At 45.0% G+C, this 15,889-nt stretch overlaps 1 protein-coding gene across 2 annotated transcripts in view; it reads right to left on the reverse strand.

The window, feature by feature from the left end:
* LOC139582569 (protein PALS1-like) overlaps positions 1-15,079 on the reverse strand; it is a 39,629-nt gene extending 24,550 nt beyond the window's left edge. The window contains exons 1-3 of one of the 2 annotated variants that reach the window (XM_071412692.1): positions 14,924-15,079; positions 11,075-11,633; positions 4,416-4,627 (exon numbers count right to left, since the gene is read on the reverse strand). In XM_071412692.1, coding sequence (XP_071268793.1) covers positions 4,416-4,627; positions 11,075-11,486 — 624 coding nt within the window. In that variant the 5' untranslated portion in view covers positions 11,487-11,633; positions 14,924-15,079. Of the gene's footprint in view, positions 1-4,415; positions 4,628-11,074; positions 11,634-14,865 lie in introns of both variants that reach the window. The other variant, XM_071412691.1, reaches the window with a different exon arrangement.
* Positions 15,080-15,889: the final 810 nt, after the last annotated feature.

Raw genomic sequence — 15,889 nt, forward strand, 5'->3', positions numbered from 1 at the left:
GGGACAAAGGAGCTATCAGAGGTACGGAGAGTGGAACTACGGGGTCCATTGCAAACCAAAACAATGATAATGATAACTAGCCTGAACAACAGTATGCAAGGCATATTGATATTTGAGAGAGACATACAATAAGGCATAAAGTGATTGCAGGTCTTGATTGGGAGAGCTAGCTAAAACAACAGGTAAGATAACAGCAGCAATAACAGGGTGCTAGTCTAACACAGCAACAACAGGTAAAAATGGCGACGACTAGGCAGAGAGGGTCGGATTAACTACACACAGATCCTGAGTTAAAGCACAGAGCCGACAGATAAAACACAAATAAACAGAATGGAGTACCGTGAATTAATGGACAGTCAAGCAGGCATCAGCTATGTAGCCAAGTGATCATAGTGTCCAGGGGGCAGCCGTAGATGGAGCAGGGAGGCCTCCACTAAGCTAGCACGCGGCGTTAAAGTTAGTAGCCCGGGGGGTGGTCTGCTCAGACGGAGGGGGTCTGCTCAGACGTGGTCGTGTCGACAGAGAATCCAAGCCGGATGGCGATGGCGAAAGAGAGGTTGTGAATTGTAGAATTGTGTTTGCTAACTGGTGCTAGCTTCGTGGCAGTGGCGCTAGCTGCGCTAGCTGCAAGCTAGCTGTGAGGATCAGAAGTAGTGGCTCAGGGATTACGGCAGGAATCCGGCGTTGTTGTCGAGAGACAGTCCGATGCTGGTAAATTGGTGAGTAATATCCAGGCTAATAACAGGGCTGGTGTCTGTGCAGAAGGTAAAAGCTGCTAGCAGCGGCAAAAAATGGCTAAATTAGCTTGTAGCTGATTTAGACCAGTTGTGATGGATTGGCAGGGCTCTGTGTCGGCAAAAAAAGGTCCAGTCCAATTGGCAAAAGAGGTATTGTAGCCCAAGAATTCGCTGGTAGACCTCTTCGGCTAGCCGGCAGATGGGCCTAGCTCGAGGCTAGCTCAAGGCTAACTGGTGCTTGCTTCGGGACAGAGGTGTTAGCCAGTAGTAGCCACTCGGTTGCAGCTAGCTAGCTGTGATGATACGGTGTAATTGTCCAGAGCTTGCGTCAGGAGTCCGGTGATGTGGTAGAGAAAAAGCAGTCCTATATGCTCTGGGTTGATATCGCTCTTGCAGACTGGCAGGTATTGGCCCGAGCTGAAGCTGGCTGTGTCCGAGTTAAGGGTGAAGACCGCAGCAGTGGCTAACTGACTACTAGCTAGTAGCTAGTTATCTGGCTAGCTTCTGATTGGGGTTACGGTTCTAAAGTATAAAAAATAGCAGGTCCGTACCACATTGGGTGAGGCGGAATGTAGGAATGTATATTCAGTTCCTAGATGGAAAGTGAAATTAAAATATATACGAAATGTATACGAAAAATACGAGGACTATTTACACGGGACAAGACAAACACACGTCCGACTGCTACGCCATCTTGGATTGGATTATACTGATGCTAAAATGTTTATTCTATTCCACTGAGCCATTTACTTTATGTTCATATTCTCATATTTTATCATTTCTTATTGTTGTTGCATTGTCCAGAAGGAACCTACAAGAAAGCATTTCATTGGACGATGTATACCATGCGTATCCCGTAAAAAAAACATGAAAGTCATTGTGCAGACAGTGTCAGCTTTATGACTGAGCTCTCGTGTGCTATCAGAGGTATTTTGTCCAAATACGAAACGCCATAACAGTAAATATTTTGTTCTTACGTGAAGGTCATGTCAAACTACCATTCTGCTGTTAAGATGACCAACTGGATTCCTTCACACACACAAGTTGGCTGCTCTCTAATAAGTCACAGTGGGGTTTCCCATTCCAGACAGGGAAGTCACTCTACTGTAACGGGACTTAGTCTCCGCCCAAATGGCACCCTCTGGTCAAAAGAAGTGTAGGGAACAGACTGCCATTTGGAACACTCTTCTTCTTCTCTCTGGCTGTTGCCTTGGAAATTAAAGACCCTGAATTAATCTCCCAACATGTGAGGTCAAATAGAAGCATGAGGAGTTGGTTCTACTGTCATGACGTTAGTGTTTCTACAGTCTGTCTTTTAACAGCTTCTTGGTCCTCAGAACTATCACAATCCAGACAGATCCACAATTCCTTCGTCATCATCATAGAAAAATATTAAAAAACAGCCCATTTCAAGAAGAGAATCCCCAATCCTCTCTTTCCCACCACCCCTGCATTCTCCTCCCTCCTTCCCCTCATCCATCCGTCTCACTCCCTCTATACCTCTATCCCCCCTCCCTATATCCCCCTCCCTCCCCCTCTCTCTATCCCTCCTCCCCCTCTAGCCCTCCTCCTCTCTCTAGCCCTCCTCCCTCCCCCTCTCTCTAGCCCTCCTCTCTCCCACTCCCTGGCTCTAGCTTAGCTCATCCTTTACACTAATCAAAGCTCTCTGTAATGAGGTGACGCACTTTCTCCTCCCCCTTTCCCCCTCCCCCCGCCGCCTCCTCCTCTCCTCTCCACCTCCCTCCAGCCCATGCCACTCTACCCTGTAAGCTGCTGGAGTTTCTTTTTCTGGCTGTGGCAGATCAGATCCTCGGCCACTTCCTTCCAGGCCCCGGGGCTGCTGGGAGATTACCTGGCCCCGAGGGCCAATCAGGAAGGCCCACGCCACCAGCCACTTAGTTTAGACACACCGTCCACTGGCTCAAACTATTACCACCTTGCTAAGTATCTCCTGGCGCTGTGCCTGCTGCTCTGGGTGAGTGTCTGCATGTATTTACTGTATGAACAGAGATGGTGTGTGTGTGTGTGTGTGTGTGTGTGTGTGTGTGTGTGTGTGTGTGTGTGTGTGTGTGTGTGTGTGTGTGTGTGTGTGTGTGTGTGTGTGTGTGTGTGTGTGTGTGTGTGTGTGTGTGTGAGAGAGAAAGATCAGTATCTCACTGACCGAGGTCCTCCTCCGAAGCCTACACGCTTTGTCCTTAATGTCATCTTCACATCACAAGAGCAATGGTACTGATGTGCTATTTTCAGTCCAAATGAACCCTTTAAAGCAGCCTCTTTGTCAGTTATCATATGTTTACTGTTTTACAGCCAGCTTTCCTATAGAAATCAGACCTGGGGCCAAATACTATTTATTTTCATTAAAATGCCTGAGTATTTTATTGAGCCTGCTGCAGAGTGCCAAATGGACGAGGTTTACACTTTGGTTCCAATGCACCAGGCAAGCTCAGTCAAGTGCAGCTAAATCATTTGGAAGAAAAGCTAATACTATTTGAACCCATGGTCTGATAGAAGTCACACGGTTTGTTCTACCTGGACAAGCATCTAATACATTCCATCATGTCATATGTAATCCTCAGGACCTGATGACCTGTACGTGGTGGGAGGTTAGCTAGATCTACAGCATAACAGGTTATCGGACAGACTATGTGGCTGTACAGACCAATGAATGATGGATATGTATGGAATAGACAATGTATAGACCCACAGGAGCAACAGGTCAATCACAGCTGGTTGTGCTGTGGCAGAGACCTATGGTATTTTTTGTATTTTGTCACTGAAGGAGTCAGGTAGAAAAGTGGTCAGACAGATGTGGACATGGACACAGTGATGAGTTTGTGTTACTCTGTCACTCCTGGTAGAGTGAGTAACATTACCCCCAGCTGTGGTATGCTGTGAGGTGTTTAACCGGAGAGTGCAACATTTTGGCGATGCAGTCCTTTTTTCTACTTACTCAGAGAAAGTGCTTGACTTGGACTGAAATAGGTGCCGGTACTCATTTAGTTTACATTTAGGTGCAGGAGCGTCACAATACTTTTGAGCTAATATTCTACAAGAGGAACAGGAGCTGAAGCAGTAGAACATTTGACGTGCCGGTACTCAGCCCCGGTGAGCTTCTGCCCAAGTCAAGCACTTCTCAGAGACCATTGTTATGTCCCTGTGTGCAGTTTAAAGGAAGTTTAAGGTAGTTTCTAGAGCAATTGCTAGCGTTAGCACAATGACTGGAAGTCTACAGGGACAGCTTGCATATACGATCCCTTTAATGGTGATGCCATGGAAGCAGGAACCAACACGTGAGAGGAGGAATCTAGTTCCAACACACCAAGGATCATTTCCACGTCTCAATATGAGACTGCATCTCTAATCAACCGTTTTGTACCTGTCTTCCTTTACCCTCATTTCTTTGTAGTTTCTGTCACCATCCTCTCATCCTCATTCTCTTTCTTCCCATCTCTCTCTCTCTCAACTTCCCTACCCAGCTGTTCTTCAAATATCTCCTTAAACCACATATTCTTCTCTCATCCCCAAAATCCTCTTCTCCAAACCCTCCTCCACCTCCCTCCTAATACCTTACCTCATTTTTTCTCCCCCTACCTTCTGACCAATACATCGGTGAAAGAAGATCCATTTAATTTCTAGATCAAATCAAGATGTCTAGCGTGCTGGAGTATTTCACTCTACCTCCAGGCAGAGGCCCTGGGCCTGGGCGGTGAGGGGCAAGGGCGGGCTGCCGCGCGGCTGCATCTGCTGGGTCACGGCACTGTGGGTGGTGAAGGCGCTCTGGAAGTCCTCCTTGTGCAGCATGCCCAGCACCAGAGCCACGTCGGCCTGCGATTGGGTGTCCACCAGGCAGCTCTGCACCCGTCGTAGGGCCTCCAGCAGCTCCTCCAGCTCTGCGTAGTGAAAAGGAGGGAGAGACCAAATCAAAATGTATTCGTCATATTCACAGGATACAGCGGGGTGGAAACGGTGCAATGAAATGCTTACTTGCGAACTACATCTCAACAGTGCAGTAAAATATCAAAAGAAGTCCAAATTGAAATAACACCAATACGTGGTAAAGGCGCAATACAAAGAAGTCAATAAACAATATAAAACAATTAGAAAAAGAGGTTGATTAGGCTCAACTGCGTAATTTCCAGTATCATTCATCTCTGTGTGAGGAGTTGTTTACTAGGGCCAGAGAGAGAGGTTCAACATGCTGTTACTTCCTGTAATGCCTGTGACCTTTAACATTCAGACCAAAGTGGTACATTTGTTCACAAGGAATTTTCAGAAAGTAAAATCACATGTCTCTCAGTTTCAAACCTCTCTGGCGCTAGCAAGCACTCACACAGATACAGCGTGGGAATTTTAAAGCCATGTTATTAATGGGATATTGTCATGCCAAAGTCAATTCAGGTGCCAAAACCTGTTTGGGTTGCGCACCAGTGGGATTCTGCACCCCAGACAGGATTTGGCATCTGCATCAAGTTTGGCCTGAAGGTACCACCTACATATAGCAACTCTGAGGAGCACAGAGACACCAGGGAAAAGGGAGGCTAAAGCATTGCCTCTCTACTGTTCTAAACCAGCAGGTGTTCTGTTTAAGTGACCAGGTACATGGATTAATACATGGATTTCATATAAACCACCGATTACAAAAGCTTACTTGATTAATGTTATCTAGACAGTGGTCTCATAAAGGGGCGTTTACCTGAGATAAGAAGAAGCAGGGTGTGTGTGTGTGTGTGTGTGTGCATGTCCCCCCCTATTAACACCGGTCAGCAGCAACAGCCACAACCTACTGTCTCCTCTAAGGCTAGCCAACTGACATGAAAACAAATTCTCTGAGGAACAATTTTGTTTCACCTCACAAAATATATTAAATTCACTTCAAATCAAAAATCCAATCAAATGACATTTTATTGGTCACATACACATATTTAGCAAATGTTATTGCGGGTGTAGTGAAATGCTTGTGTTCCTAGCTCCAACAGTGCAGTAGTATCTAAAAACAATTCACAACAATACACACAAATATAAAAGAATGGAATTAAAAAATATATAAATATTAGATTGAGCAATGTCAGAGTGGAATTGACTAAAATACAGTAGAATAGAATACAGTATTTACATATGAGATGAGTAAAGCATTATGTAAACATTATTAACGTGACTAGTGTTCCATTATTAAAGTGGCCAGTATGTATATAAGGTGCAGGGTTACATGACAGTGTGGAAGCCAGCTAGTGATGGCTATTTAACAGTCTGATGGCCTTAAGATAGAAGCTGTATTTCAGTCTCTCGGTCCCAGCTTTGATGCACCTGTATTGACCTCGCCTTCTGGATGATAGAGGGGAGAACAGACCGTGGCTCGGGTGGTTGATGTCCTTGATGATCTTTTAGGCCTTCCTGTGACATCGGGGGGTGCAGTTGTCCTGGAGGGCAGGTAGTTTGCCCCGGTGATGCGTTGGTCAGACTGCATCACCCTCTGGAGAGCCCTGCAATTGCGGGCGGTGCAGTTGCCGTACCAGGCGGTAATACAGCCCGACAGGATACTCTCAATTGTGCATCTGTAAGAGTTTGTGAGGGTTTTAGGGGTGAAGCCAAATTTCTTAAGCCTCCTGAGGTTGAAGAGGCACTGTTGCGCCTTGTTCACCACACTGTCTGTGTGGGTGGACCATTTCAGATCGTCAGTGATGTGTACACCGAGGAACTTGAAACCTTACACCTTCTCCACTGCGGTCACATTGATGTGGATAGGGGCGAGCTCCATCCACTGTTTCCTGAAGTCCACGATCAGCTCCTTTGTTTTGTTCATGTTGAGTGAGAGGGTACTTTCCTGGCACCACTCTCGCAGGGCCCTCACCTCCTCCCTGTAGGCTGTCTCGTCATTGTTCGTAATCTGGCCTACTACTGTTGTGTAGTCTGCAAACTTGATTGAGTTGGAGGCGTGCGTGCGTGGCCATGCAGTAATGGGTGAACAGTGAGTACAGGAGTGGACTGAGCACGCACTCTTGTGGGGCCCCTGTGTTGAGGATCAGCAAATTGAAGGTGTTGTTTCCTACCCAGTTGCACAGGTTGGGGTTCAGACCCAGGGCCCCGAGCTTAATGATGAGCTTGGAGGGTACTATGGTGTTGAATGCTGAGCTGTAGTCAATGAACAGCATTCTTACATAGGTATTCCTCTTGTCCAGATGGGTTAGGGCAGTGTGCAGTGCGATGGCGATTGCATCGTCTGTGGATCTATTGGGACGGTAAGCAAATTGAAGTGGGTCTAGGGTGTCAGGTAACTTAGAGGTGATATGATCCTTAACTAGCTTCTCAAAGCACTTCATGATGACAGAAATGAGTGCTACGGGGCGATAGTCATTAAGTTCAGTTACAGTGGTTCCTCCTTTAAAAGTTGCAGCGTACTGCGGCGCAGCTTGCATGGTGCCACAGAATTCTATGGCTCGTTATTTAAGTGTGAAGCACTGGTACCATTAATGCTAGTTAGTTCTAGTTTGACCACCAGAGGGCATCTTTGAGAAGCATTTGATAGCCTTCAATAATGGCTGTACTAGAGAATGCGGGCACGCAGGTGACCGGGGTTCAAAACCCCGACGGGGAGGAAGGAGTAGGCTGTCCTTGTAAATAAGAATTTGTTCTTAACTGATTCCATATGTGTTATTTCATAGTTGTGATGTCTTCACTATTATTCTACAATGTAGAAAATAGTAAAAACAAAGAAAAACCCTGGGATGAGTAGGTGTGTCCAAACTTTTGACTGGTACTTGCTTAATTATGGTGTTTCTATTCCAAGAAAAATTAAAAACCCTCTGGGTTTCCGTTAGGATGGGAAGGAAAATATGGCGCTGTACAACGTGATGGTCAGGAGTACAGAACTGGGCTATTTAGCTAAAGAATCCCTGTGTCGTGCGGGTACGCGGGAGACCGGGGTTCAATTCCCCGAAGGGGAGGAAGGAGTAGGCTGTCTTGTAAATAAGAATTTGTTCCGAATTGACTTGCCTAGTTAAAAAATGTTACACTACTACTCAGCTCCCTCTCTGGCCTCTAGGTCACCAGGCTGCCAGTTATGGGGCACACCGGTCACCATCATTACACGCCTTCCCCATGGGCTAGGTCGGTCTTCTGTGCGCGGCTTTGCGGCCCATCCCGTGCCCACTGCCTTCGTGCCTTGAACCTCACGCGCTTTCAGTGGATACAGCTGGAGAACTGCAAGGCAATCCCAGTTTGCCACTCAGGAGCCATGAACAATATGACCAAAATATATTGTCCTGCTAATAACAGGGTTAATAATACATCTGTGAGAATATCCATCAGGCTTTCATATAATTCTGAATTAATAATAATGAAGAAGAATCGCTTTGTACAACAACAAAAAATATTTGGGGGGTGATTTTGTTGTAAAATGTAATGTAAAAATGAGCAAGGAAAAAGACCATTCTTGAACATGGGGTGAGACATTGTTACTAATTTGTAAATAAAGCCAGTTTGTTATTAAAATATATTGTCCTGCTAATAACAGGGTTAATAATACATCTGTGAGAATATCCATCAGGCTTTCATATAATTCTGAATTAATAATAATGAAGAAGAAGAAGATTCGCTTTGTACAAAAAAATATATATTTTGGGGATGATTTCATTGTAAAATGTAATGTAAAATGAGCAAGGAAAAAGGCCATTCTTGAACATGGGGTGAGACATTGTTACTAATTTGTAAATAAAGCCAGTTTGTTATTTAGAATCATTTATTTCTGTTTTTAGAGGAAGAGAAACCAAAAACCTACAATCATCTCATGGGTTTCCCAGTTGAGGACAGCACGGTATTGAACCAGCATCTGTAGCAACAAAAAAGAATCCTAACAAAAGAAAATAATAAAAACCTTAGTGTAACAACAGTTTTAGTAAGTAATACTGAAGTTGTGCACAATTATCAGTTTCTATTTAGGTTTATGTCGCCCATTCATTGTCAGTCAGAGACCCAAAAGTAGGACCCAAAAGCATAATCAGTGCTCTAACTCCCCCTTGCGCTGGTCTGGAGCAATGAAGTGGTGACGCAGGGTACCGTACTAAACCACAAATGATCTCTAAGTCCCGTGGCATAAACTCACAATTTTTAAAGGAGGAACCACTGTACCTTTGCTTTCTTGGGTACAGGAACAATGGTGGACATCTTCAAGCAAGTGGGGACAGCAGACAGGGATAGGGCGAGATTGAATATGTTCGTAAACACTTCAGCCAGCTGCTCTGTGCATGCTCTGAGGACGCGGCATGGGATGCTGCCTTGCGAGGGTTAACATGCTTAAATGTCTTACTCATGTCAGCCACGGAAAATGAGAGCCCACAATACTTGGTAGTGGGCCGCATCGGTGGCATTGTGTTATCCTCAAAGCGGGTGAAGAAGGTGTTTAGCTTGTCCGGAAGTAAGATGTCGGTGTCTGTGACGTGGCTGGTTTTCCCTTTGTAGTCTGTGATTGTCTGTAGACCCTGCCACATACGTCTCGTGTCTGAGCCGTTGAATTGCGACTCCACTTTGTCTCTATACTGATGTTTTACCTGTTTCATTGCCTTACGGAGGGAATAACTACACTGTTTGTATTCTGTCATATTCCCAGTCACCTTGCCATGCTTAAATGCAGTGGTTTGCGATTTCAGTTTTGTACGAATGCTGCCATCAATCCACAGTTTCTGGTTAGGGTAGGTTTTAATAGTCACATTGGGTGCAACATCTCCTATACACTTCCGGATGAACTCAGTCATCCTATCCGTGTATTCGTCAATGTTATTCTCAGAGGCTACCTGGAAAATATCCCAGTCCGCGTGATCAAAACAATCTTGAAGCATGGATTCCGATTAGTCAACCTTAGCACTTGTACTTCCTGTTTGAGTTTCTGCTTATAGGAAGGCAGGAGCATAATGAAGTCGTGATCAGATTTGCCGAAGGGAGGGCGGGGGAGGGCCTAGTAGGTATTTTGAAAAGTTGAGTAGCAGTGGTCCAATGTTTTACCAGCGCGAGTACTACAGTCAATGTGTTGGTAGAACTTCGGTAGCGTTTTCCTCAGATTTGCTTCGTTAAAATCCCCAACTACAATAAATGCGGTCTCAGGATATGTGGTTTCCAGTTTGCATAAAGTCCAGTGTAGTTCTTTGAGGGCCGTTATGTTATCAGCTTGAGGGGGAATATACACGGCTGTGACTATAACTGAAGAGAATTCTCTTGGGAGGTAATGCGGTCGGTATTTGATTGTGAGGTATTCTAGGTTCGGGTGAACAAAAGGACTTGAGTTTCTGTATGTTAACACAATTACACCATGAGTAGTTAATCATGAAACATACACCCCCTGCCTTTCTTCTTCCCAGAGAGTTCTTAATTCCTGTCTGCGCGATGTACTGAGAATCCAGATGGATGTACGTACAGAGATAGAATATCTCGAGAGAGCCATGTTTCCGTGAAACTGAGTATGTTACAATCCCTGATGTCTCTCTGGAAGGAGATCCTCACCCTGAGCTCGTCTACTTTATTATCGAAAGACTGAACATTAGTGAGTAATATACTCGGAAGCGGTGGATGGTGTGCACGCCTCCTGAGTCGGACTAGTCCACTCTGAATACCTCTTCTCCGCCAGCGGTGTTTTGGATCAGCCTCTGGAATAAGTTAAATTGCCCTGGGGGGTACGAACACAGGATACAATTCAGAACAGTTGTACTGCTGGTCGTAATGCTGGTGAGTTACCACCGCTCTGATATCCAAAAGTTATTTCCGGCTGTATGTAATAACACAAACAATTCTGGGCTAATAATGTAAGAAATAACAAAACAAAAAAAATACTGCAAAGTTGCTTAGGAGCTAGAATCAGAGCCGCCATATCTATCGGCGCCATCTTATACCACCTTCATATGATTTACAATCACCCTCCAATGAAACAGATATATTTCAGACCTACATGTGCAATGCTAGAATGAGAATACCTCTGAAAAATTGACTTCCACACAGAAGTGTTTCACTCCAAATGGATCCATCCTCTTTACCAGAGGTGAGGGGAGGGAGTGACTTCCATGTGACTAAATGGAGGGAGCATTTCCATTGACATTCACTTTTAATCTCCCATCCTCACTCCATCAATGACCCTGGCTCAGCCCTTTCCTTTTAATCTCCCATCCTCACTCCATCAATGACCCTGGCTCAGCCCTTTCCTTGCACACTGTTCTGACTCCTTTGTTTCACAGAATCATTATGATAGTTCCCAACACCTCTATTGTTCTTCTCACAGAGGTACCCCTCCCCCTCTTTACCCCATCCCCTCTCACCCTCGCCTCCCCCTCCCTTCATTAACTCATGACTCTACTCACCCGCAGCCGTGTCCCCACCAGGCAGGGGGCTCCCATCCTTGGTCTCCTTGCCTGCCTCAGGCGCTTCGAACGTGGGGTTGTCGATACCCGTCTTGGCTGGGTTCTGGGCCAACTTCTTGAGCCTGAGCGAGGCGTTGAGATCGATTTCATGCTTCCCTTTGTTGGCGTCCTCCTCCCGCTTCCTCCTCAGCTCTTCCTGGTACTGCTGCATCCTCTCCATCTGGGCGCTGCAGCGGGAACCCTGCACCATGCTGCTAACAGTCCCCACCACCCTGTCCCCAGGGGGGAAATCCACAGCCCTCTCTTTCTGCTGCAACTTGGATCCACTCCCAGGACCCTCCGTGCCATTTACAGGCCCCATTGGGTCCTCTGTTACATATCCGGGTCCTCCGTTCTGGTGAGAAGTGATCATCCCTGCTCCGGGAGCCTGACCCTGGCCTACACCTGTGTGTGTTGATAGGGCAATGTCCACTATGAAGGCCTGAGGCTAGGACTCTTCACTGCAGCAGGGGCCATAGCACTTCAACTGGGACAGTTGGCTTCAGGTGGTGAGCAGGTTCTGAAATGCATAAGCAGGGTTAGGATGGAGCAGCTACATTACCACTGTTCTAGTCTTGTGAGCCATAATGTGAAGTCTTGTGATAGCTAGCTAGCTAGGCCTATGAAATGTGATGAGACTTCCACCGTTTACCTCCTTCTTATCAAATGTACACTATTCATTATTACAGTCACAATATATTGGTTATGTACTCCAGGGGTCTCAGTAGACGATACAGTACGCGGTCGTGGGCCGCAGCTGTCATAGTAAATACTGTGTACTGCATCGTCTACTGTTTCTGCCGATTTTGAAGGCAAAGAATTACACCACAGCCCTCCGGACCTTACTACCAGAACCAAGGCAAAGAATTACACCACAGCCCTTCGGACCTTACTACCAGAACCAAGGCAAAGAATTACACCACAGCCCTCCGGACCTTACTACCAGAACCAAGGCAAAGAATTACACCACAGCCCTTCGGACCTTACTACCAGAACCAAGGCAAAGAAATACACCACAGCCTTCCAGACCTTACTACCAGAACCAAGGCAAAGAAATACACCACAGCCTTCCAGACCTTACTACCAGAACCAAGGCAAAGAAATAGACCACAGCCCTCCAGACTTTACTACCAGAACCAAGGCACAGCAACACACCACAGCCCTCCGGACCTCGGTGAACACATAATTTGGCCCCTGGGCAAAATGAGTTTGAGAGGCCTGATATACACTATTCATACAGTACTTTAACATGTCCTGATGTTAAATTTTGCACATGGTACATTAGTCCAATATATTTACGCCTAAAGGTCCAGACAGTAATAACCAACCTGGTTACCTCACCCTGATCTTTGATGACCTATCACATCTAGTATATACCTTACTAGTAGAACCACCTAGTATATACATTACTACCAGAACCACCTACTATATACCTAACCACCATTTTATCCTCCCCCCTCCTAGTTTACGATCAACAGAAGAGCTAATCTAACTCCTCACATGGCAACCTCCCTGGTCTGCCCTCACTTTCCTGCTGCAATCCCTTGAGTCCAGCAGGCCCATCCACCCCTTTGTCTGTCACTCTGTCCCCACCTGTCCTAGCCTGAATATCTCTCTGTCATCTAATACCCCCCCCACCACTTACATCTCTGCTCCCTGGGTCCTTCAGGCTGATTCTATTCATCTACAGCCAAAATAGGGATATAAAATGTGACAGGAAGTGCATCATAATGCATTCAACCAGAACCGGTATATTACGAGTATACAACCAACCTGATCTGCCATTGCTGCTGTGGATTACAATCTATTTTAAGGATGTTACCCAGTATTAATCTGGATTAACCAACTATACGATTGTTTGACTATTAGATGTTCACTAGGGAAATAAAGTGAGCTGGTGTGTATACTCAAGGGCAACTGAACTTGCAAGTTTTTTTTTTAAAGGCCAAATTGTATAATTTTTTCTTTCTTCAGAAAGAGACAAAGGATGAGGAGCAAGCGCTTTTTTTGTGTGAGGATTATATGCATTTCAAGATGCAAGGAAAACGTTCTCACAAAGGTGAAGTTTTGTCTGGTTAGGGACAGTAGAATGGAGAAGCAAAAGGCTAGGAATGTTACTCAGGGAGTGTATGGGGTGTTTCAATAGACAAACATCAGCTGGCTCTCAAAATGTCCACCCCACCCAATCAAGACCCAGTCAGACCTGATGCTGCAGGGGAACTGGAAAACACAACAAATTAAGCAAAACAGCACTGTCAAGAACTAACATGAATGACAAAGGAACCTCAGTAAAATGGCTTGAACAGGAAATAACATGAGCATGTCATCAATGTAAAAATTCAAGATTCTTTTGGGGCCGTTGCCAGCTTTTCTTGGACAGACACCTCTGAAGTTCCTTCTGTCAGAGAGAGGCAGCCAGCCACGACAAACACACATGGCAACCCTAACCCCTTCACCCCCGGTACCAGCTAATCATGTCTGGCAGGTCTACTCTCTCCCCCCTAATACCCTAGCTCTCTTCTCCCCCTCCCGTATCTGGGCATTTAGCACTGTTTAGAGCACAGCGAGGCTGACTAACAGTACAGACAGCCACAGTGAGCCACCAACACCATCTGCTTCTCTCCTGTGGGTTTGGTTAAGCCTGGGGAGGAAGAATCTCATGGTCTAATGTAGTCCTCCAGGCTTCAGCTCTGTCAGCAGCATGACACTGAGTAGAGACCATGGGAGCTGGCATTGGTTCTGATGAGATTACTTTGTGTGAATTAAGCTTTGAACGTACACACACACACACAGCCACTTACATGCATATGCAGGCGAGCACACAAACACGCGCGCATACACACCCTTTGTGGGGGTAACTTTATCCTAAATGTAGGCATACATTTGATTATCTTCACTCATATAATTTATAAGTGTAGAAAATGAGTTCACCAACAGTAGGCCCTAGACTAGACCGCATGGCTCTGGGCTCATCTGTGGCTGTAATTACACTAGCTCCTAGCTAACTGATTAATTGAGGAGGACGTTGATAAGAGGGGCTCCTTTGGGAAAACAGGTTCAAATTGGTGGCTAATTAAATACTGTTCCTTACAGCTGGTGGCTAGGCTACTTGTCAGAGTGACTAATCACTCATGCCCCGGAGTCAATTGTTTAAGTCTGTTTTAAATGGCTTTAAATGTCAGGTGGACTCATGAGTCAAAAGGGTGCCGAAAAAGGAAAGGTTTTCAACTTTGGCCTCTGAAATGTAGATACGTAGAAATGTATCTATATAATTAATTTAGGCTACAGAAGAACAGCCATGTTTTCATAGTTAAAATAAGTCATTCTTAGAATTACTTCGACAACCGAGAGCTTTCACTGCTGGCTAAAGCTATTATTAAATGTCTATTCAACATGTTCAAATAGCGGGGCTACTACAGGAAGCAAAAGGTTCTCCTTCCATGGATAGCAGCACTACAACAAATATAGCCTCACATTGGAGTGCAGATCTGTCCTGTTTCAATTGTGATAAACATCAACTTTAACGTGTGAAATACAGCACAATTTGATATAAGTTAAATCGATGCAGTTGTAGGCTTGTGATTTTGGTGTTTGTGATTGCTTTAATAGAAAAGTTTGAATACCAACCACGAGATGGTCATTACACACACAAAGAGTGCACTGATACTGTTGGCGAACTTAGTATTCAATGAATGTTTCTAGACAATAGGATCGGACTCAACCGTCTTAATAAGTCTAAGAAGTCTACTCACCGCTTCCAAGTCTTAAAAAAAATAAGTAATCCCGTAATACGCAATGGTTCTAAAATACCTGTTCTATTGCCCACATAACATGTTCAAGATGAGCGTAGCTGTATCCTCTTTATTCTTCTTGCTGGTTGATCGTACTTAGCGGGTCTGTGGTGAGTTGGGACAGCTTGCATCATTGCAGTGTAACTGCGCATGATGTTTGAGCATCTCCCAGGCAACTCCACGGCGCCAATTAGTTTACCATGTCAATGGTCATGAGCGACAGTGTTTGTCTTTCAATAGCGTGTGATAACTTCACATCCTATTCCACAAATAGTGAAGTACTTTTAGCTGGATATACAAAGCCAATATATAGGATCAATATTTTTTTTAAACACGACTTTGGTCATAATTAGTGGAGTTATGGAGAATAGACTGTACAGTGTGCACCTCACGATCATATGTGACTAGTAGAATTATAGTTACTTCACCTGCCGTGCGCATTAAAAGTTTTAAAAAAGGACGCAATTAACCCTAAAATTGACAAGGGATAAAAAATGTCAAAATTTCCAAAACATTTTTCTATCCTTCTGAAATGTAAGGACTTTGTCTTGTTACCGACAAAAAACTATTTACCATGATATATGTGTTAATATGGAGAAATGAAAAAGTACATCTTGCATAGGCCTACAACCCTGTTAGCAATGAGCACTCTGGAGTCCGGCATCCCGCAATGGTGGTCGGGCGGTGCGACAACTTTTTTGCCCATCGCCTCACCGCCCACGTACACTAGGAGGCGGCACTCCTGACAAAGCCAGAAAACCAGGCTGTGGTCTTGTGAAACAGTGGATGTAACGAGTCTAGCTAGCTAAAACCTTACAAAAAAGATTGCCGTTTTTAAACTGCAGCAAAAAGTGCAGTAACTACAGTTGATGGTAGTATTTTGGACACAAGCATTTCAGAAAAACTGCAGTGTACTTGTTCTCAACTAGCCTACCTGGTTAAATAAAGGTGAAATAAATAAAAACTGCTGTTGAACTGCAGTTAT

Source organism: Salvelinus alpinus, chromosome 8 (assembly GCF_045679555.1).
Source record: "Salvelinus alpinus chromosome 8, SLU_Salpinus.1, whole genome shotgun sequence".
NCBI classification, from domain to species: Eukaryota; Metazoa; Chordata; class Actinopteri; order Salmoniformes; family Salmonidae; genus Salvelinus; species Salvelinus alpinus.